Genomic DNA, 22,025 nt, shown 5'->3' on the forward strand with positions numbered 1-22,025 from the left:
CCAGGATCTTAAGGGAGCTACCAGAAAGCTGGGGAGGGACTTTTTAGGGTGTCAGGGAGTGATAGGACTGGGGGGAATAGAGCAAAACTATAAATGGGTGGATTCAGATTGGATATTAGGAAGAAATTCTTCCCCATGAGGCTGGTGAGACACTGGCACAGGTTGCCCAGGGAGGTGGTGGAAGCCTCATTCCTGGAGGTTTTTAAGGCCAGGCTGGATGTGGCTGTGACCAACCTGATGTAGTGTGAGGTGTCCCTGCCCATGGCAGGGGGATTGGAACTGGATGATCCTTGAGGTCCCTTCCAACCCTAACAATTCTATGAATCTGTTCAGTCTTCTCATATCACAAACTTTCAAAAAGCATTTCAAAATAGTTTTTTTCATGCTGCTTCCCACTGGTTAGACATAAAAGACAATTTTTGTTGTCCTTCAAATTCAAGCTTAGTAATGAAAACTTATCTCCAAGGTTATTTGTTTATTTGTCCTGAATTTCTTTGGTTTGGTTTGGTTGGGAGTTTTTGGCTGTGTTTTGGGTTGTGGGTTTTTGTTTGTTTGTTTTTTGGTTTTGTTTTCAAATTGTGGCTTTTCTACTTGCATTCAAGAGCCTTTGGACAAGTTCACTACGGATCCATCCACCAGGTAAAGGTGGAAATAAATCATTTGGTTTTAGATTTTTTTTCTGGTTTGGGGATTTTTTTCTTTTTTATTTAATATCTTGTTCAGTGAGTTGAAAATCCACAAAAGTTTTTTCCATCACTGCTATATTAAAGATTGTTTGAAGCATGAGATTAATTTAGTGCTGAGATCACTACCTTCAAACAAAGGATTTAAGCCATTGGCTTAAAATAGTGGTTTAAAAATAGTGTGTTATGGTTGGTGATTTCTGACAGCATAGTGACTTCACTAGGAGTTTAATTATAGTTCTTTCAGGGAAGCTTCTGATCAGTTGCCTAATATGTGCACCAAGAGTAATGTTCTCCAAATCACATTTCTCATTCTGGAACCCAAGATTTGATTTTAAAAGCACCTTGGGCACTTAAGATCTTAAGTGATGCTGTAAATCAGTGCCTCTAAGGTGAGGTTAAAGGATTTTGAAAAGCAGCTCTCGTGGTTGAATGTTCTCTGTTTCCCTTGTGTGCTAATTTACCTTTTAATGTCATAATTACATGGCCTTGTGCATTTCACTTAATTAGGTATTCTAACTATTGCAGAATGTTAGCAATTTATAGGTTGCTGCAATACAGAGATAAAGAGGGCAATGGTGTGGAAGTAAGATTGATAGCTGGACAGGGTGCACGCTGTTCCAATGCTGTCCAGAAAGGAACATTATGTTGCTTAGATGCAAATGAAGATTCCTCTTTGTCTGGCTGTTTCCCATGAATCTGCTTTTCCTTTTCCTTCCCTGCATGATACTGACCACTCTGAAATCTTTAATGTGAATCCCAATGCTTAAAAATGCTGGAGAGCAAAAGGAGTCCAACATGTAAGCTTTGAGCTGTTTATTTAGAGAGTCACTGCAGTCTGGCAGGAAAATTTTAGTGGGAACAGTGTTTTTCCTTTGTAAGAAAAATAGGGAAAGACGTTGTTTGCTTAAGAAATGAGCTGCTTTTAGACTAGTTCTTTTGTGGGGCCACAGCTTTGTTTTGCTTAGTGCTGAACAGTGCTTAAGGCCAGTGTGCTATAAGCTTTTTTTTAGAGCTATGCCTAGAGCATGAGAAAGCTAAATTTTGGTTAAATTGAGTGCTGGGCAGGCAAAGATTTACTATCAGTGTTCAAAGGTGGCTGCATTATTATTGCACATGGATTTTGGTGGTGTAATTGTAAAGTTCATAGGCTGCTTCTGGAAAGGATGAGTGCAGAAAGAAGCAAGAAGTATGTAGTGGTTTTATTTCTGGAATGTTCTTAACCAACTGCATCTCAGAAGCAAAACGTATGTAGTGTATTTTTCTGGAGTGTTCTGACCCAGTTGCAGCTGTTTGCAGATTTTTTTTTTTTTTCATTATTGGTAAGTTTTTGCTTCCTTTCTGTAGCTAAGGCTAGAAAGCCAGAGGTTGAGAGTTACTATTAATTTGAAAAAATATCTGCATTTCTCCCTTTGTAAAGGAGACAATTGTCTGAAGTGGTTGTCTGCAGTCCAGTGTTAGAGTACAGTGTGTTCTCAAACTGCTGGTTTATGCAGTGCTTAGTGATACTGAGTATGCTGAGTTTTTATACAAGGTAAAACTGGGAAGGAAATGGACTCAATTAAAATAAACTAGGGACTGAATCCAGTACTCCTGTCTCTTAGTCATATAATTGCTCAAGTAGCTAATACCTTTTTTTTTTCCCCCTCTCCTTTTTTATTGCATAATTTTGAAGTAATATTAGGATGGGCTGTGAATGGAGGGTACTCAGGATCTAGAGAAAAGAACAAGGAAGTGAGCATGTCTGAAACCCTAGAAACTACCTTTTCTCTTCTTCCTTTCCCCTATTTCTATGATGGATATACAATGATGGTGCTTCTTTTTAACCCTTATTAGTCTTTCTGCAGTCTTAATATTCTCTGTTAGCATTTGAATATGCATGAGCAGGTTCTTTAGCATGAGGGTGGTGGAACACTGGCACAGTTTGCCTGAGGAGGTGGTTGGAGCCCCATCCCTGGAGGTATTCAAGGTGGGGGCTCAATGGGGCTCTGGGCAACCTGATCTAGTTGAGGATGTCCCTGCTGACTGCAGAGGGGATCGGACTGGATGACCTTCTGAGGCCCCTTCCAACCCAGACCATTCTATGAGTAGAAGTGTTCTGTTTCTAAATACACATGGTAATCATTTCTAATTTTGTGTAAGAATTGAGCTTTTTGGTGTTTTTCTAATAATGCTGGGTCAGGAGCATATGAAGTAGCTGAATGCTTTCACGTCCTTGCAGCAAAATGGGTTTTACAAGGGAATTGTGTTTCCTTGCATGGAAGTATTTTACTTGTTTTTGCCAACACCAACAGTGGGCATCACTTCTCTGCTCTTTTGGTGTGCAGCTGGGAACAGGCTGCACAGGGGGATGTGGAATCTCCCTCTCTGGAGGTATTAAACACCCGTCTGGGTGCATTCCAGTGTGATCTGGTATAGGTGATTCTGCTCTGGCAGAGGGATTGGACTAGATGATCTTTCAAGGTCCCTTCTAGCCCCTAACATTCTGTGATTGTGGTTCTTGCTCATCTTAGATTTGTTTAAGGACTCAACAGGGTGTCCATAATACTAAAATGAAGTTGTGTTTTTGAAATGTGTGGCCTTGCTCTGTCAGGAATGAGTTCTTTCCTTTTGTGTTGTTTTTTTTTTTTCCCCTACAATTCCATCATACATGAGAGATCAGCATGAAGGCTGACTTGGCACGAGGGAAAGGATGCTGCAGCAGAGCACACCAGAGCTTGCACGTAGCTGCTGCACCTCCTTTCAATGTGTCACACGTTTGGGGGGGAGGGGGGGAGTTTGTCAAGTGAAAAAAGAAAATTGTCACAGCACTGAGTGGGCCACACTGGTTTTATCCATCTGTTAATGCAAGATGATGTTTTATGTTTTGAAACAGCCCAGAGAGGTTGTGGAATCTCCTCCCCTGGAGGCTTTCAAGACCCATCTGGATGCATTCCTGTGTGACCTGCGTTCATTCTGTGATCCTGCTCTGGCAGGGGGGTTGAACTTGATGATCTCCAGAGGTCCCTTCCAATCCCTAACATCCTGTGATCCCTAACATCCTGTGATCCATTGTCTAGCTGGCTTGCATACCCTCTATGACTTTACTCTGTAAAGCAAACCTTGTAGTTAGAAACTTCAGTTAAAGAAAATAATGTACTTTTTTTATACTGAGAAGGGTTTAAAAAAAACCCAGAGTCCACTTTTTGGTCACCCCTCAGTCTTCTTTTCTCCAAGCTAAAGAGTCCCAGCTCCCTCAGCCTTTCCTCACAAGGAAGATGTTCCACTCCCTTCAGCATCCTTGTGGCTCTGCTCTGGACTCTTTCAAGCAGTTCCTTGAGGCCCTTCTTGAACTGAGGGGCCCAGAACTGGGCACAGTATTCCAGATGAATACTCACATTCCTCTGGATTCAGGTTTGTGAGTGGAGTGATGCATTTTTGACAGTTGACTTCTTGGGCAGAGATGACATAGGACGGGCATGTGCTTGAAGGGAGTAACTCCACAGTGCTGTGTAGTGAGTTCTCTTCCTGTCCAGGTCTGCTTGTACATGTGTCTCCTGTTAGCTGGTGAACAGCCATTTTCTTTCAGCTTTGGAAGTACTAAAACTAAGGAACTTCATTTTGATTTGTGAGGGGAAAAAAAATGGCCAGCTTTTCTTTTATGTGTCTTAGTTTAGCCACTAGCAAATGGAATTATTAATAATGCAGCACACTGATTCATCTCCTGGAGATCCCTCTGCAGTAATTAATTTTAAGGATGCTAATACCCACACTAAAGACAAAAACAAAGCCCTGAACCTTCTTGGGGTGGAAGCAAGAGTGCCCCAGAGCATCACAGGGAGGAGACATCAGGTATAATTCTCTTTCCAGACGGCACCCCTACAGGTGAGGCAGCAGCCTGTGAAATTACATTCTAAATTACACTACAGATGAGCAGAGCACATGGAGCAAAGCCTTCGGTGTGAGTAATAAATGACTTGACTCAGTACCACTGATGCCTTATGTAACTTAGAGGAATGCTGTCATGAACTGGGGGGAAGATAGAATTGGGAGCTGGGGGAGAACCAATGGTGCCAGCCTGGAAAGGCTTGGGGAAAGGAGAGTGAGAATTTTACTGGATGAGGCAGCGTGACTTCCAGCTGTGCTGCTTGCACTTGGTTGCAGATGTTCTAGGTGGTGGGTATTTTAGGTAGGAAGAAATAAATGAAGAGCTGACCCATAAAAATGTCACTTTGTAAACTTACTGACCACCTGGAGGTCACACTTGAAATGCTGTGAAAACACCTCATTTTCAGTTAACGTTGGAAAAGAAATTTTATGACCTAAACAAATTCTATTTTTAAAACTGCAAGAGTAAGATTAAAAAAATAGAAAAGAAAAGTAAAAAGAAAACTGGTTCCGTTCTGTGCTTTTGGCTTGCTGTAGGCATAAAATCATCTCTGCCTGCTGCAGTTGGAGCTCCTGGCCTTTTCAGCTGTTCTGCAAAGCTTACTGAAAATCATCCTGCTCACAAAGCTGTAGGCTTCGTTTTGGGACTTAGTTTAAAAACTTCCCAAGATGTCATAAAAGTGAAAGAAGAAAAGTGTCCAGTAGAACACTGTCCTGTTACGAGGAGCTCTGAACTTGAGGCATGTTTTGTTCTAAGAGCAGAATAAATATCCAAGATGGCATGAATTTGGTGGTCTTAGCAGTGCAGTGCTGTCTGTCTGTCCTTCAATAGTGTGACATTTTGACTTCCAAAATAAAAAATAGATACAGTGATCTCTATGATTGTCCAAATAGGGAAGTGTAGGAAAGATGAGAGAAAAAAAATCTTAGCTTTACTTTTTCTGGGGTCGTTCAGCCCTGGAGAAGACTCCAGGGGGACCTTAGAGCTGCTTTCCTGAAGGGATCCTCCAGGAAGGCTGGAGGGGAACTTTCTATAAGGATGTCCAGCAGTAGGTCAAGGGGGAATGGTGTGAATCTGAGGGAGAGTAGGATCAGATGAGATCTTGGAAAGAAGTTCTTCAGTACAGGAGTGGTGAGACTCCGGAACACATTGCCCATGGAGTTTGTGGATGCCTTCTGCCTGGGGGTGTTCAAGGCCAGGTTAGGTGAGGCCTTGAGTAGCTGATTCTAGGTGAGAGGTGTCCCTGCCTGTGACAGGGAGGCTGGAGTAGGTGATCTCTAAGGTCCTTTCCAACCTAAGCTGCTCTGAGTCACAGGTTACTGCTGACTGGGCTTGTAGGACTGCAGGTCCAGAGCCTGGACTTGAAGTTGTCTTTCTTGTTCTTCCTTACTGACAGTCAACCTATAAATCAAGCCATAGGGCTAAGATGTGTTTTGAGCAGAATGAGAGTTAGGACACAGTGAAAATCCAAACCTTAATGCTGGTATGATTTGTCTTAATTGATTTCATGTCCTAAGCAGGTGTAGGTGGATGAAATGTGTTACAGCATCCAGTAAGAATAAGGATCATCCTCAGACTTGGATGACAGGAAGGGTGTAAAATCAGTAAATCAACTGGAAAACAAAGGGCTGTTCATCTCCTACAAAATCTGCAGATTCTTTAGAAGTAGTTGAGAATCCCAGTGTAAAGAAAACAAAATGCTGATTGTCTGTAATACTGCAGTGGGGTTTGTATCTTGAAAATGTTTAATGAAATAGATTTATTTTTGCTGCTGCAGGAAATGGCTGACTCAGTGAAGTTTACAATAAGTTATTCTATAGCAATTTGATTAATCTGCTGTAAAATTAATCCCAACCCCCCAAAGAAACCAACAACCCTCCACAAATCTAGTTCTGGTTTTATCCTGTGACCTCTTCAAGTTCAGGTGCTGCTAAACAACGCAGGATATCTAGAGAACTCCTGTCTTTGGTGTATGATTTATTTCCACCTTTTTTAGCATTGCCCAAGCTGGTGCAGGGTACCATTAGGTTACAAATGTGAAGTACCAAAGTTGTACCTCATTTGGTGTTCCTCTGACAATAATTTTGATGTTACTTGAAGTTAGAAGTGGGAAGGGATTTTCTTGGGGTAATTTTTTTTTTTTGTATGGTACTTCAGGAGTTATTACTGAAAAATCAATGCATGCAACCTTTCACTTGGTTTGAGTTGAATTTGATTTCTCCTGAAGTTATAAGACTCTGTGAGGTGTAGATTGGATATTTATTGCCTATAGTGGATTAATTAATCGTTCATTGTCTACTAGATACTTGCAATTTGGGAAATGAAAGACGGTACTTTTCCTAACTAAAGTTAGGAAAAGCTAAACTAAAGCAGCACAGAGGAAAGGGACCTGGGGGTCCTGGTGGACAACAGGATGCCCATGAGCCAGCAATGTGTCTTTGTGGCCAAGAAGGCCAATGGCATCCTGGGGTGAATTAGAGGGGGTATGGTGATTAGATGCAGAGAGGTTCTCCTGCCCCTCTACTCTGCCCTGGTGAGACTGCATGTGGAATGTTGTGTCCAGTTCTGGGCTGCTCAGGTCAAGAAGGACCTCAGGGAACTGCCTGAAAGAGTCCAAGTCAAAGCCACAAAGATGCTGAAGAGAGTGGAACATCTCCCTTGTGAGGACAGGCTGAGGGATCTGGGGCTCTTCAGCCTGGAGAAGAGCCTGAGGAGAGTGTCCTCATTCCTCTTGATAAAGATGTGTAGAGCAGTGTTGGGAGATTGGAGCCAGGCTCTGCTCAGTGATGTCCAATGATAGGTGCAAGCTGGAGCAGAGGAGGTTCCACGTGAACATAAGGAAAAACTTTTTCACTGTGAGGGTCGCAGAGCCCTGGAGCAGACTGCCCAGGGAGGTTGTGGAGTCTCCTTCTCTGGAGATGTTCAAAACCTGCCTGGATACATTCCTGTGTGACCTGTCCTAGGTGATCCTGCTCTGGCAGGGGAGTTGGACTCAATGGTCTTTTGAGGTCTCTTCCAACCCCTAACATTCTGTGATGGCTGTGTTGAAGAAGTCTATCTGTAGATTGATTTAAAAGGCCACAGAAGCAGCATAACGATTACTAAATCCTTCCCCTTTCCTACAAACAGGGTTATTTCCTTCTCTTCGAGTCAATGCTGGATTCTGTCATCTATGCAAAGGACAAGTACCTGGCAGAGGGAGGCTCAGGTTGGTGTGCATAATCCTTTTAATAAATTTAGCTCTGGGGGGAAACTAAATGAATTTGGAGTCTTAGAATAAGCTATGCATGGATGAGAAAGTTGCTCGTCTAAATGAAAAATGTTTCCATTACTATGAGCTTCAAGGCATTAATTTACTGTATGGGTAATAGAAGAACATTAGATGGGGTATCAAGGTCTCAAGTTAATGATGTTTTTAAGAATAGAGGGGGTTATTTATTCTTAAGTACAGTCTAAATTTTTCCTCCCTACTTCTTCCCACTTATATGAGCATCTGTTTTTCTCCTTCAAAATCCCAGTTTCTGCCTAACTATCAACAGGAGAAGTTCTGCTCTGTAGCATACAATTCTTAGGAAGCTAATATGAATTACAGGAAGAGTGGATAGGATATCTTCCTCCAGGGGGAAAGTTGGGTGGGGAAAAAATAGTTCCAAACAGAAGAAGCCATGTGAAATAACTGATGGAATGACATTGTTTCCATTCATATTGACTCTATCATGGTGGTAGCAGACACTTTGTTTTTGTCATGGCTGAAGGGTGGGGAAGTGACAGAACAAAAGGTTTTATTTTGAAGTAGAATTGTTTCTGGCCTTTTAAGTAGCCTGGATAGTGTCATCTTAAGCAGTGTTTAAATGCCTATAAATACATCTTCCTCATGTGATGCATTTGCTGCATGAGTTCTGCGTTTGCTTTATTCCTTGCTCTTAATTCCTTTGTCAGTATTGTATTTCATATTGACCTTTTCAATTGTAGTCATCAGTCTGGGTGTTTTGGGTTTTTTTTCCCCCTTTTGTGCTAGCCATGCACATAGTTAGTTTCACTACACTGACTTAATGATTGGATTAATGACTGTGTAACAGCGCTCACTGCAGTGCTTCCCTTTGCAGCGAGCTTTTGTGTGCTATGAAGTGCAGGAGGGAAAAAAAAAGAAGAGGGTTATGCCATTGTTCAACATTTGGTCACAAAGCTGAATTTGCAAGCCAAAGATTTCTGTTCTTATCCTAGAAATATTTAGAAGCCACTTAAACATGTTAGAATGAGAGCTTTCATTGTTTTCACTAATGGGGAGTAGCCCAGCCAGATCTGGAGCACACTGTGGTGTGCTCTGTATAGATGGATGCTGATAATACGTTGCAGTGAAATTAAATCTGGGGACATCTCTTAATATGATAAGGAATCTTTTTTTTTTTTTTCTTCCCCCAGTTACTACTTCCAAAGCCTTTGAAAAGAGCCAGAAATGCTTGCCCTCTGAACTGCACTGATACCTTGGGTTTTATTTGTGGTGGTGTTACCTTTGGTAGTGGCTTGTGCCTCCCAAAGCTTCTCTTGAGAGACAGGATATACTGCTTCTGCAGTACACTTACCCTTTGTGGCCTGAGAATGCTCTTGGGCCCTTGTTTGACTCTTCCCTAATCATGCAGCATCATGCAGTGAGTGTTTGGTGTGGCCAGCTATATATGGAACACTGTTTCCTCAAGATGCCTGCCGTTAACTGCTCTTCCGCCAGCTCCTACCGCAGGTAAATGGCTGTGCCTGAGACTGCTGAGGAAGCTGCTCCACAATCAGTTTAGCAAGACAGACACATCTGCAGTGTAGATGAACAGCAGCAGAAGCGTGGACGCATCCAAATTCAAACCAGGCAAAACTAAGAGCTCATTCTGAGGTGAAGTCTCACCAGAGAAACTCTTCCATCTGCCATAAAGCTTCATTTTGTCTCAAGCCACTTTGTACTATTGAACCCAAGACCATTATTATAGGGGCTGACTGGGAGGGGGGGGTGGAGAAGGCAGTAGAGTGCAGCTGTGATTTGGCCAGATCTTTCTGTGATTGAGCTGGGAATAGAATCCAAATTTCTAGACTTGTGTTCAGTCAGTCATGTCATCGTTGCTTCAATTTAGCCTATTGGCATGCTGAAGTGGACTATGCCAAACTGTCTAGGGTAATGTGTACAGTATATAATAGCTTTGTCTGGGAACATAAAATTCTTGCTTGCCCAGGAGCCATCTGTTTGTTCTTTTAGAGTTGTGACTTGCTTCAGTGTCGATTTTTGCAAGCACTTGAGTGCAGTGCAGGTTGGTGAGGAGGGGCACAGGTGAGGAGGGCATCGTTCAAGACGTAGGATTGTTTGTTCACGTCAGAGCGATGACGGCGCTTGCGCCGAATGATCTCCATCTGTCTGGAGGATTGCTGCCTTACCCTTCAGCATCCTGAAGTTTGTGAGGCATTGCTTGCATAAAGGATTTCCCATCATGTTCTGTTCACCACGTGAGCTGTTACTAGTGACAGATGACTTCTGGGCACTGAGTCGAGAAGGACACAGATGGTCAAAACGATGAATCAGTGAGAGTGGTGAGGAGGGCGTGCTTTTGTCCAATCAGCATTTTGTTCATTTCACCTGTGAGAAGGAATAATTACTAAATGATAAGCTTAATCAGGAAAGAAGAAAAAAAAAAAAGATAGATCTGCCAGGATTGCACAGGGAAGTGTTCCAGGGCTGCAGAAAGAGCAGAGGATTTCCAGAGCAATGCATAAGGGGTGAAATGGCAAATGCCATTTTAAAAGCTTTAGATGCTTTTTAAACATTGACAAAACTCTACCGTGTTCAGATGATGTAGACTGATATTTAGGCAGCATGCTTACATTTCCAGTCAGACTTCAGGGTGACACATGCTTGTGGACATGGCTGGATTTGTACATTTGAAAGTTAATGTATCGCTGTAGCCTTTTGCTTGTGCCCTGCTTGTGGACCACAAATTTCTTTTGGTAAAGTCTGAACAAATCTAGAAACCCAGGCTGGATGAAGCTTTGAGCAACCTGGTCTAGTGGAAGGTGTCCATGCCCATGGCAAGGGAGTTGGAACTGGATACTCCTTGGGGTCCCTTCCAACCCCAACCATTCTATGAATCTATGGACTGGCATTGTCTACTCTTCTGTTATTCTTAACAGGCTAAACTGAAAGTACAGATTAGATTGGAGCATTAGTACTTTTATTTTGCTTGAACACCTTGTATGGTTGACCATGAGGTCTGCTGCTAGTTTAGGAATTTGCTGTGTGGATGAAGGAGCTTAATAAAAACTGATTATGGTCTTGCACAAATATTTCACAGCTATTAGACATGGTAAACTTTTTCCTGATACCAAAATGTCCCAGAAATGTAGGCTAGTCCAAGGCAGAAAATGATCCAAAAGTTGATCGCTTTTGCTGTGATTTTTGTTTTAATTTGCAGTGTCACTAACATGCTACTGGAAGTGTATTCTGTAACTAGGGACTTCTGGTTCACAGACAATTTTTGGAGTGTCAGCAGTGGCCCTTGAAGGTTTGAAATGCTGGGAGGTAAACACAAATATAATGCAGTTGTCACACTGGTAAGCAGCAGTGTGAAAGCTTCAAGAGGTGGGAATCCTATGCTGATGGCTCTAGAAACTACTCACAAACAGTCCTACTAGCAGATTCAACTCTTTTTTTGTGTGTGTGCATGCGTGACAGCTGTGAGTTGTGCTCGAACCGAATGATTTGTTTCAGACAAGAAAGTTTTAACGCCTTCCTGCTTTGATTCTCACCAAAGTGCCTTTTTATACTGAGTTAATTGTAGGCTCTACCTGGAGAAACCTTCTGCTTTGTTTTCCTCACCTGCAAAGTAGGGATGGTGATTCTAATGGGATTCTAATGGGATCTAATTTAAGCATCCAGACACTTATTTGTTTGCTCTGGTTTAAACAGTTGGAAAGTGAGAAGAATGACAGTGAGTTCCTATTTTGTATAAACTCCAGTTGAAAAGGTGGTTGCTTACTGTAAAGTCTCCATATGAAAAAGAAAAGGCTTCTTTAAAGCCTCTTCTTTATCATTAATATGTATAAGATGTTTCCTTCAGGGCTAAATCTACTCTCTCTATATAAAAGGTCTAATTTCAATTTACTCTTTCTGTCTTCAGTATTTTACAAAGCAAAAATTACTTTTTTTTTTTTTTTAATCTCTATGCTATACCAGTGATTTCCCCATGCTCATTTTGGCAATTTCAAGGAGACCTGAAGACAAAATTAATTTTACATTTCACCAGATTTTGGGGAGGAAAAGAGAAACAGCTTCAGTTTTATTAACACTGCCACTTTAATACATCAATAAAAAAATAAAATACGGTGTTTATTAGTAGGCATTTTCCCCTGAACCCAGATAAGAATTCAGCTTAAGGTACTTTAAAAGCTTTAAGACTAAAAACACAACCTAGCAATTTGTGGAAGGAAGTCTTGTTAAGTTTCAGTTGAGCTGTTTTAAATATTTGATAGTGCTCTGGACGGTCATGTTCATAGCAGCTGTCCTTTGTATCTTTTCCTGTCAGCAGGAGGTGAAGATTGCCAGGAGATTACCTGGCTTTGCTGTAGGCAGCTGTTAAAAAGGCAGATGTCAGTCTTCCATTGCTATATTCTATACATCCCAAGATATCCTCAGGAGAGGAGAAAGCACAAATGTGAAGGTTGTGTAGAATCATAGAATAGTCCATGCTGGGAGGGACCTCCTAAAGTCATCCAGTCCGACCTCCCTGCAGTCAGCAGGGACATCCCTAACTAGATCAGGCTGTTCAGAGACTTGTTGAGCCTCACCTGGAATATCTCCAGGGAAGGAGCCTCAACTACCTCCCTGGACAACCTGTTCCAGTGTTCCACCACCCTCATAGTCAAGAATTTGTTCCTAACATCCAATCTAAATCTGCCCTTCCCTAGTTTGAAATCATTGTCCCTTGTCCTGTCACTGCAGGCCTTTGCAAGCAGTCTCTCCCCAGAGCCTCCTCTTCTCCAGGCTGAACACCCCCAGCTCCCTCAGCCTGTCCTTGTAGCAGAGTCTCCAACCCCCTGATCATTTTCATGACCTCCTCTGGACCCACTCCATCAGGTCCCTGTCCTTCCTATATTGAGGGCTCCAGACCTGCACACAGTATTCCAGGTGAGGTTTCACCAGAGCAAAGTGGCAGAAACACCTCTCTGGATGCATTCCTGTGTGACCTGCACTAGATTCTGTGGTCCTGCTCTGGCAGGGGGGGTTGGACTCAATAATCTCCAGAGGTCCCTTCCAGCCCCTAACATCCTGTGATCTTTTCATGCAGCCCAAGATGTGATTGGCTTTCTGGGGTGCAAGTTCACATTGTCTGCTCATGTCCAGCTTCTCATCCATCAGCACCCCCAAGTCCTTTTCCTCTGGGCTGCTTTCTAACACCTGATCCCCCAGTCTGTATTGATAGCAAGCATTGCTCCAGCCCAAGGTGTAAGAATAACAGTTGTCATCCTAAAAAGGTAGAAGGAATGAGGAAGTTTTCTGTCTGTTGGGTCACTTCCATGTTCTCCAGATGCTTATATAATGTTCTTTTCCAGTACCCAGGAATAATTTAGGTTGCAAGGCAAGTACCAGCCAGAGCTGGGAAGAATATTTGCTCTATTGTAGAGACACAGAGGTTTCTTGTTACCACAAAGCCCTCACCTGAATTTTCCTTGGATGTCTGCAGTTGTTAAATACACCTTGAGACAGTCGCTGTATAGAGGCCAGAAGAGAATGTTCCAAATTACTATTTTTTTTCCAGACATCAACTTTCCAGCTACTTACTGGCAATGGGATTCAACTGCAAAGATATTTTACCATGAAAGGGAAATCCTGATATCAGAGTAGTGTGGGCAAACGAAGTTCCAGTGTCTAGTCTCTTCTGTAGACAAACAGGATTCCCAAAAATAAAATAGCAGAAAAAGTGTTTTGTCCAAAAGCTGAAAAAAGTTCCTTCATTTGTTCTTTTAAGATGTCAACCACTCAAAAGAGAGGGGGAAAAGTCCTCTTTATGCTTGTCTCAATTCAAATGTCACTGATGTGTTTCTGTTGTTACAGTTTATCCTGACAGTTGCAGCATTAGTCTGGTAGCTGTGGGGGACCTGAATAAACACACGGAGAAGCTGCTTTTCTGGGAAGATGTGTATGGCTTTGACATGTCCTGCATGAAGAAGGCTGTCATTCCAGAAGCTGTGGTGGAGGTGCTGGATCCAAGCACGCTGATATCTACAGCCACTGTTATTAAGGTACCTATTAAGAGCCTAATTGTTAGCTGTCTGCCAGGGTTGCTTGTGCCATGAGCGTGGCACAGGCACTTTTTTCACCTGCTGTTTTTAATAACGTTTTGCATGTCCCAGTTCAAGTGGAAGTGTTCTTGCAGATAGGTCAAGTCTGGTATGCAGAAAATGAGGAACATGCTTCCAATAGAGGAAGGACATGGACCTGATGGACCGGGTCCAAAGGAGGGCCACGAAAATGATCACGGGATCAGAGCACCTCTGCTATGAGGATAGGCTGAGAGAGCTGAGGGTGTTCAGCCTGGAGAAGAGGAGGCTCTGGGGAGACCTTAGAGCAGCCTGCCAGTACCCGAAGGGCGCCTACAGGAAAGATGGGGAGAGACTGTTTGCAAAGGCCTGTGGTGACAGGATGAGGGCAATGGCTTCAAACTAGAGAAGAGCAGATTTAGATTGGATGTCAGGAAAAAGCTCTTCACTATGAGGGTGGTGGAACACTGGAACAGGTTGCCCAGGGAGGTGGTTGGGGCACCTTCCCTGGAGATATTCAAGGTGAGGCTCAGTGAAGCTCTGGGCAACCTGATCTGGTTGGGGATGTCCCTGCTGACTGCGAGGAGGTCAGACTGTATGACCTTTGGAGGTCCCTTCCAGTCTGGACCATTCTATGCTCCAAGTAAACAGCTGCATGGATGAGTTGGGCTCTGTTGCTTCTATAGGCAAGCAAATAAATCAAAATATCTTACCCTGGAAAGTGCTGATAACAACAACTTGCTAACTATGCCAAAGGCAGTCCATCTGCTGCTGGCGTTTTAGAATCCAAATGCTTTACTTGTAGTCATACCTGTGTCCCTTTCTAATGCACACTGTCCTGAGCAGTGTCCAGCTCAGGTGTCTGTGCTTGGCAGATGTCATCATGCAGCATTGCCCGTAAGTGTTATGCTTAATGCTTTTAGACTTGTTTGTTCTCGTTAGCAGCCGTGGCTTTTAAAATAACCTGAAGTCAGTGCACGAGGCTGTTTGCTGGAGTTTCAGTGCAAAGTAGTAAAATTAATGAGTTGAGCAACAGTGGCATTATAGGTAAATTGTTTTAATCAATAGCCATTTCACAGAACAAATGGATTGCATTTTTGAGGGAAAGTTGAAAACAGGTTCCAATTTATCATGTGATTAATTCAGAAGATGTTTTATTGTGTTTGTTCAGATTAGCTGCTGATTGGTTTTTTTTTTTTTTGTAGTTTGCAATGCAGCTTTTCAGGAAGCAAAACATTTCCTAAAGAAAGATGAGACAGCATCAAGAAATATTAATTGAACTTCAGCAGTATATGATATTATTGGACAAAGCATTTTAACTGAGTACCTAAATCCAGAACTTCATGCAGGAAAAAAAATGTGGTGGAGTTTTTGTTGACTGAAAACTGAAGCTTACTGCTCTTCAAAATATCAGCCTAACAAACTATATCAATAAATAAATCAAATATTGAAGGGCAGGTTGCCATTTCATTTGACAATGTCAGTGTTGAATGCCATTGGTTTGTGCTAATGTTGGCAGTGCCCAGGTAGGATTAGATGGGGTTTGAGTCTCGAAGAGCTGAATTAGTATTGCCCTCAAATAGTTGTCTTCTTATGGGTACAACTGAACATCCTTCATCCAAAGGAAGATCTTAAATTCAACACTGATACTGACAGAACTTTATTTTGTAAACATGAGGGGAAAATTTTTCACTGTGAGGGTGACAGAACACTGGAACAGGCTGCCCCAGGGGGTTGTGGAGTCTCCCTCTCTGGAGACATTCAAAACCTGCCTGGCTGTGTTCCTGTGCAACCTGGTATAAGTGATCTTGCTCTGGCAGGAGGGTTGGACTTGATGGGCACTGAAGTCCCTTCCAGCCTCTAACATTCTCTGATTCCTTTCAACAGCATATTGACTGCAATACTGCATCCACTCCAGACTTAGAGTTCTCTTCAGATTTCACCCTGAAGATTACAACGAGCACAAAGTGTACGGTAAGACAATTTTAGTGTCTTCATCTATGGTCAATATCTCCTTGGACTAATAGACAGTGCATTCATTAAGCTTCATTTATCATCAGTCCTTGCCTTGAAACATTTGTTTCTGGAGTACAGAGATGTCAGGTGAGGCCTTTTTGTAAAGAGAGATGGATGTGAAGCTCCAGTAACGGTGCTACAGGTAGATGAGGAAAGGGAAGGATAAGGAGACTTCACACATTGGGGTCATTCTGATTTCTTCTCTAGTCCATTTTCTGAAAGAAAAGGGTTTTGTTCAGATGATTTCTTCTGTATTCACACACACAAAAACCTATTTTTAGTTGTCATAAAGTCATAGAATAATTCCAGTTGCCTAAGGGCAGGATCAGCTTTGATTTGAGACCAGGCTCCAGTGTAGCCCTGAGTTAATTTTCTTAATGTGGATATATTTAAATAAGTGATTAGTTAAACAGAAACCTTTACAGAATCTTGGTGATCTTTTTGAAATCTGGATAAAATAGCTGACTTCAAAAACATTGGTTTCCCTAGCACTAGATCTTTACAAAACCTTCATTTCTGCCCAATGTTTCCATAGTATCATTGACTTAACAAATCAAGATACACACCTGCATTGTATGGCTTGCAGGGAGAAGGGGAGGGAAGAGCAGGGTGTCTGAAATTTTGTGGTGAATTCAGGTTCTAACAAATTATCAGAACTCTGAAGTATTTTGTACTTCATCACTTAGGTTTATTGACACTGAGTGAAATTTCCACTCTTTCTGTGATGGATTGTAGAAGTTTAGTTGGGGGCTGACAGTTCATCCATCATATCAGGCTGCCTAACCTTGCAGTAAATGAACGATAAGAGTCCATTATTTATATTGAGAATTTTTGAGGAGATGCTTTAAGCCTGCAATTCATCCTTTGAAAATAACAGCTGATGGTTTTCTGTTTGCATCTGCTCTGTTGTGCTTTTCATCTTTTCACAAAGTGAGAAAGCTGCTTGCATTTTCCAGCATTCCAGCTTTTTGTGCTTTTCTGTTGTGATTTTTGGCATTTGGTAAATATGACCATTTAGAAATATTTCTGCTTTATTTACCAAAAAAAAAAAACCCAACCCAAAAAAACCCCAAACAATTAAAAATATAACTTTGAAATCTGTAGTCAGACACTTCTATATGTCACAAGTTTTTAGCTCATAACCTAAAGTGCATTTCAAAGCAGCTTTTTCTCAGCCTACTCTGTGCCATGAAAGTGTGGAAAACCTCTTTGGTTGTGGTAGGCCTGGTCTTACCATCAGCAGACAAGTGTTCACTTCAGACCAGTGTTACAGTCAGAACCAGACTCATAGAATCACAGTCTCAGAGTATAGCAGAGGTTGGAAGGGACCTCAAGAGATCATCAGGTCCAACCCCCCTGCTAGAGCAGGAGCACTTAGGGTAGTCTGCACAGGAATGCATCCAGGTGGGTTTGGAAAGTCTCCAGAGAAGCAGATTCCACAAACTCCCTGGGCAGCCTGTTCCAGTGCTCCATCACCCTCACTGTAAAGAAGTTTCTCCTCATGTTGAGGTGAAATCTTCTATGTTCAAGTTTGAACCTGTTATTCCTTGTCTTATCACTGTGAACCACTGAAAAGAGCCTGGCCCCCTCCACTTGCCACCCACCCCTCAGATTTTTATAGGCATTGATCAGATCCCCTCTCAGTCTTCTCTTATCCAGACTAAATAGCCCCAAGGATCTCACTCTCTCTTCATAGGGGAGATGCTCAAATCCCTTAATCATCCTCGTGGCTCTAAGAAGAATAGCTTAGTTTGGAAGGGACCTCAGAGATCATCTACTCCAGCCTCCCCACCACAGGCAGGGACACCTCTCAACAAGACTTGGATGCTCAAGGTCTCATTCAATCTGTCCCTTAAACATCTCTAGGGAGGAGGCATCCACAACCTCTCTGGGCAGCCTATTCCAGAGTCTCACCAGCCTTGTAGTGAAGAACTTCCTCAGCTCCAGTCTAACCCTGCTCTCCATCAGCTTCAAACCATTCCTCCTTGTCCTGTCTCTAGACATCCTTATGAAAAGTCTCTCTCCATCCTTCCTGTAGGATCTCTTCAGGTATTGCAAGGCCCTCAGGTCCCCTGGAGCCTTCTCCTCAGGTCCCCTGGAGCCTTCTCCTCAGGTCCCCTGGAGCCTTCTCCTCAGGTCCCCTGGAGCCTTCTCCTCAGGTCCCCTGGAGCCTTCTCCTCAGGTCCCCTGGAGCCTTCTCCTCAGGTCCCCTGGAGCCTTCTCCTCAGGTCCCCTGGAGCCTTCTCCTCAGGTCCCCTGGAGCCTTCTCCTCAGGTCCCCTGGAGCCTTCTCCTCAGGTCCCCTGGAGCCTTCTCCTCAGGTCCCCTGGAGCCTTCTCCTCAGGTCCCCTGGAGCCTTCTCCTCAGGTCCCCTGGAGCCTTCTCCTCAGGTCCCCTGGAGCCTTCTCCTCAGGTCCCCTGGCGCCTTCTCCTCAGGTCCCCTGGAGCCTTCTCCTCAGGTCCCCTGGAGCCTTCTCCTCAGGTCCCCTGGAGCCTTCTCCTCAGGTCCCCTGGAGCCTTCTCCTCAGGTCCCCTGGAGCCTTCTCCTCTCTAGGCTGAACAACCCTAGCTCCCTCAGCCTATCCTTATAGTAGAGGTGCTCCAGCCCTTGGATCATCTTTGTGGCCCTCCTCTGGACACTCTCCAACAGCTCTGTACCCTTCTTCTGCTGGGGACACCAGAACTGGACACAGTATTGGAGGTGGGGTCTCACTAGAGTAGAATAAATGTACAGAATCCCTTCTCTTGCCCTGTGCCCACACTCCTCGTGATGCAGCCCAGCACACAGCTGCCTTCTGGGCTGCCTGAAGGCACTGCTGGCTCATGGGCAGCTTCTCATCAATCAATACTCCCAAGTTTGTGGGTTTTTTGTTTGGTTGGTTTTGGTTTTATGTTTTATTTTTCTTTGTGGGGGTTTTTGTTTATCTGTTTGTTTTGTGGATTTTTGGTTTGGTTTGGTTTTTTGATTGGTCGGTTTTTTTCTTCTTCAGAGCTACCCTCAACCCTCTCTGCAGCCAGCCTGGATTTGTGTCTGGGTTTAGCCTGATCCAGATGCAGGGACCTCCTCTGTTAAGTGCTCTGGCTTGAACTCCTAAACAAATGGAAAGCTTAGGTGAACAGCAATGTGTTAGTGCTGTTGTACATCCTACTGCAGATCAGGGAGGGGGGTTCCATGCTGCTGCTTTCCACTTGTGCCTGGTTGCAGAGGAGTATGCTGTAGACATTCTCACATGCACATGTGGGGGCAGCATGGATTGCCTGGTTGCTGTTGCCCAGCTTGGATTTGCAGAAGTTTGGCCCTGGTGGAAAATAATTTAGCAAGTACTCAGAAGAGCTGTGGTTTCCTTGATTGTTCGATGCAACATATAGTTAATCTTTCAAGAGCTGAATGTTCAGCTGACATCCTTGGAGGCATTATCCATGTTGGGGTTGTTTGCTTCCTCCCATCAATCTGTTTGCATGTGTTTGGTAACAGGGCAGCAAGTTGTAAAAGCTGGCAGGAGTCAGAGCCATAATGCAGTCTTTTTACCAGCTCATCAACACATTTGCTTTGATTATGACTTGGAACACCCCCAGGACCCCTCAGGCAGCAGAGGCTGCACTTCTCATTTCTGTGGCAAGATGTTAAATGCCTCTAAAATCTGACCTTAGTTGTCCCTCAGGTTTTGGGTTGCTGGTTGCTTTTTTTACTGTTGTCAGGTTTTGGGGGTGGTGCTGATTTGGGGTTTTGTTGTTTGGTTTGTGGTGGTTTTGTTTGTTTGAGGGTTTTCTTGTTTGTTTTTTGTTTGTTTGGTTTTTTTTTTTTCTCCCTTGTGTAGATACTGTCTGAAATTCTGTGTTTATTTTCATTCCCATCAGAGAGGTTTACCTCTTCTGAATTTCCCTGTACTCAGTTTCTGTTCTTGTAAATTGTTCTGGAGAACACTTCTGGGAGGATTTCATGAAGGATATAGGAAAGTTTCACCTAGGAGGGTGAACTTGAGTAGAGTATTGATTGAGTCATGGTCATAGCAGGTCAGCCTGATGTGTCTCTGTAGGTGCATCCTAAGTGTGCTGCAGATGATCCTGGAAAGCATTTCTTGAATCATATCCTTAAAAAAAAAAAAAGCTTATTCCTCTGCATAGATTTTTCTTCCAGGTGTTCAATCAATTAAGTCTTGAAGAAGAAAATTCCTACTGCACCTGGAAAGACTGAGTAAAACACATAAACATTTCCAATGGGACCTTGTCTGTGGTGCTTTGTCTTTCAGAATGTACTGGGAGCATTGCCAAGGCTTTTTTTTCAGAGCACACATTCTTTCTGTGGCTTTTTCTTCTAGCCCTCCTGTGGTTTACCAAAAAGCAGTACCTTCTAGCATTAAGTTTATTTATCATTGTTTTAGCTTTCAGAGGTTGAAGATTTTTCAAAGCATGAAACAGTTGCATGGAACCATTACATAAATTGTTTCAAAGCACTTGCAGTGTGAGTTGACTTGATTTCGTTCAAAGGTAATGACCAAAAATAAATCTAATTAGCCTGGAAAAGTGCATTTTCCTAGTAAAGAGCTAGGGTTTGTCACTGCTGATTTTAATGAAGCATCTGGCTAATATCAGTTTGTGGGTGCTGCTAGGAAAATACTCCATTAATTGTATCCTGGGCTGATCACTGTGTGAGCTTTTGAGATAAAATATAATGGTGATTACTCTCAATGTAGAAATCAATTGACAAACTTTCCTCTTTTGTTTGTGAGCGTTTCCCCTGGGAGTCCATCAAGGTTGATCTTTCCTAGCTGAAGACCCATATTCCGTGGGAGGAAAATGGCAGTATCTCTTCATTGCTCCCAGGAGATCTTGTAAAAGAGCAGGGGATTTGTATAAAAAGTGGGAGGGAGGAGGGAGGGGGCTGAAAGAAGGATCATGAGCCAGAGGAAGTCACTGATGTATTAAAATCTTCAGGAGGATAAAGGAAGTTGAGATGACTGGAGAAAATTTTGACTAAGGAGGATTCTTTGTTTGTTAAAAATCATCATAAATGCTGGACTGTTTCATTTCTTCATGTCCACTCTGCCACTTGGGAGCCAGTAGTAAGCATTAGCATATAAGCCTTTAATTCCAGCCTCAGGTGAGAAACTAAATATTTTAAGCTGGAAGTTGAGAGCCCAGCTTGGGGTACAGTTAAAGACACCTAGAATGCCCAGTTTCTGTTCAAAGGAAAGAGTGCTTTATCTTGTTACAAAACAGAATTTGTCCTTCTTACCTGTTTAATTATTGGTAGCCTCCTCTACAGTGATCTCCAGCTTCTTAGTCTTCTTAAAACACAAAAATGTTGGGGTTTGGATAGCAAGGGGTTTCTTTTCCCTGTGATAAAAATGCAGCAGCTCTGCTGCGTGGATGACAAACATTCCATCTCCATGCTTGGATAAACTCCATCAAAAGCACATTATCTCCCACTTCTGTGGCCAGCTGTCTAATTGTATTTGTTGTAGCCACTCACTGTTGGAACATGATACTAGTGAAGAGCAGGAATGATAAATTGCTCACTGTAGGTGATAGCAATGATGATAATTTTTAATTTCCTTGTTCCTAAGTGAATTGGTAAGGTTGGCTTTACGAGTTCTCAGAAGGAATCAAGCAGTCTCATTTGTTTTATCCTGTTAAAATGCTGCATGCACAGCCAGCCATTTTCTTCAGGAAAAAAAAAAGGAAAGCCTTAGTGTTCAGCTATATTTGATTTAAAATGTAGACTCTTCTTCCTGTTTCAGCTAAGGGCTCCAAGTGGGAGAGGATACTAATACTAATATTTACTAATATAGATATACTAATACTCATCTATTACACATGTTAAATCACTCTGTGATTTTAATGTATTTGGTACATGTTACATGAATAATGGGGAAAGGAAAAGGCTCAAACTCATTTGTCTGGGAGGGAAGAAAAATGTGTTTAAGACCAGCAAATCTTCCTGGGAGGACATGCTTGGGTTACAGTTATTTCATATGTTTCCATGAATACCTTAGAAACCCTCAGTGATGGGTGCAGACCTTAAGATACTTCACGTGAACCCTTCATCAGAATTTGGGTTTGGCAAAATGGGGTGGAAGTTAGTGGCTGCTACTGTGTGATTTCAGGAATATTTTACTCTTAGTTGAGTGAACTCTTTGACCTTTATGGGGTGATGCTTTGCAGCCT

The 22,025-nt window shown here is 42.8% G+C and overlaps 1 protein-coding gene across 1 annotated transcript in view; it reads left to right on the forward strand.

The window, feature by feature from the left end:
* The window catches only part of PRMT3 (protein arginine methyltransferase 3), a 52,221-nt gene that overhangs the window by 18,217 nt on the left and 11,979 nt on the right, over positions 1 to 22,025 (forward strand). The window contains exons 10-12 of the mRNA XM_054390550.1: positions 7,681 to 7,759; positions 13,637 to 13,824; positions 15,730 to 15,816. Coding sequence (XP_054246525.1) covers positions 7,681 to 7,759; positions 13,637 to 13,824; positions 15,730 to 15,816 — 354 coding nt within the window. The remainder of the gene's footprint in view (positions 1 to 7,680; positions 7,760 to 13,636; positions 13,825 to 15,729; positions 15,817 to 22,025) is intronic.

Source organism: Indicator indicator, chromosome 21 (assembly GCF_027791375.1).
Source record: "Indicator indicator isolate 239-I01 chromosome 21, UM_Iind_1.1, whole genome shotgun sequence".
NCBI lineage: Eukaryota > Metazoa > Chordata > Aves > Piciformes > Indicatoridae > Indicator > Indicator indicator.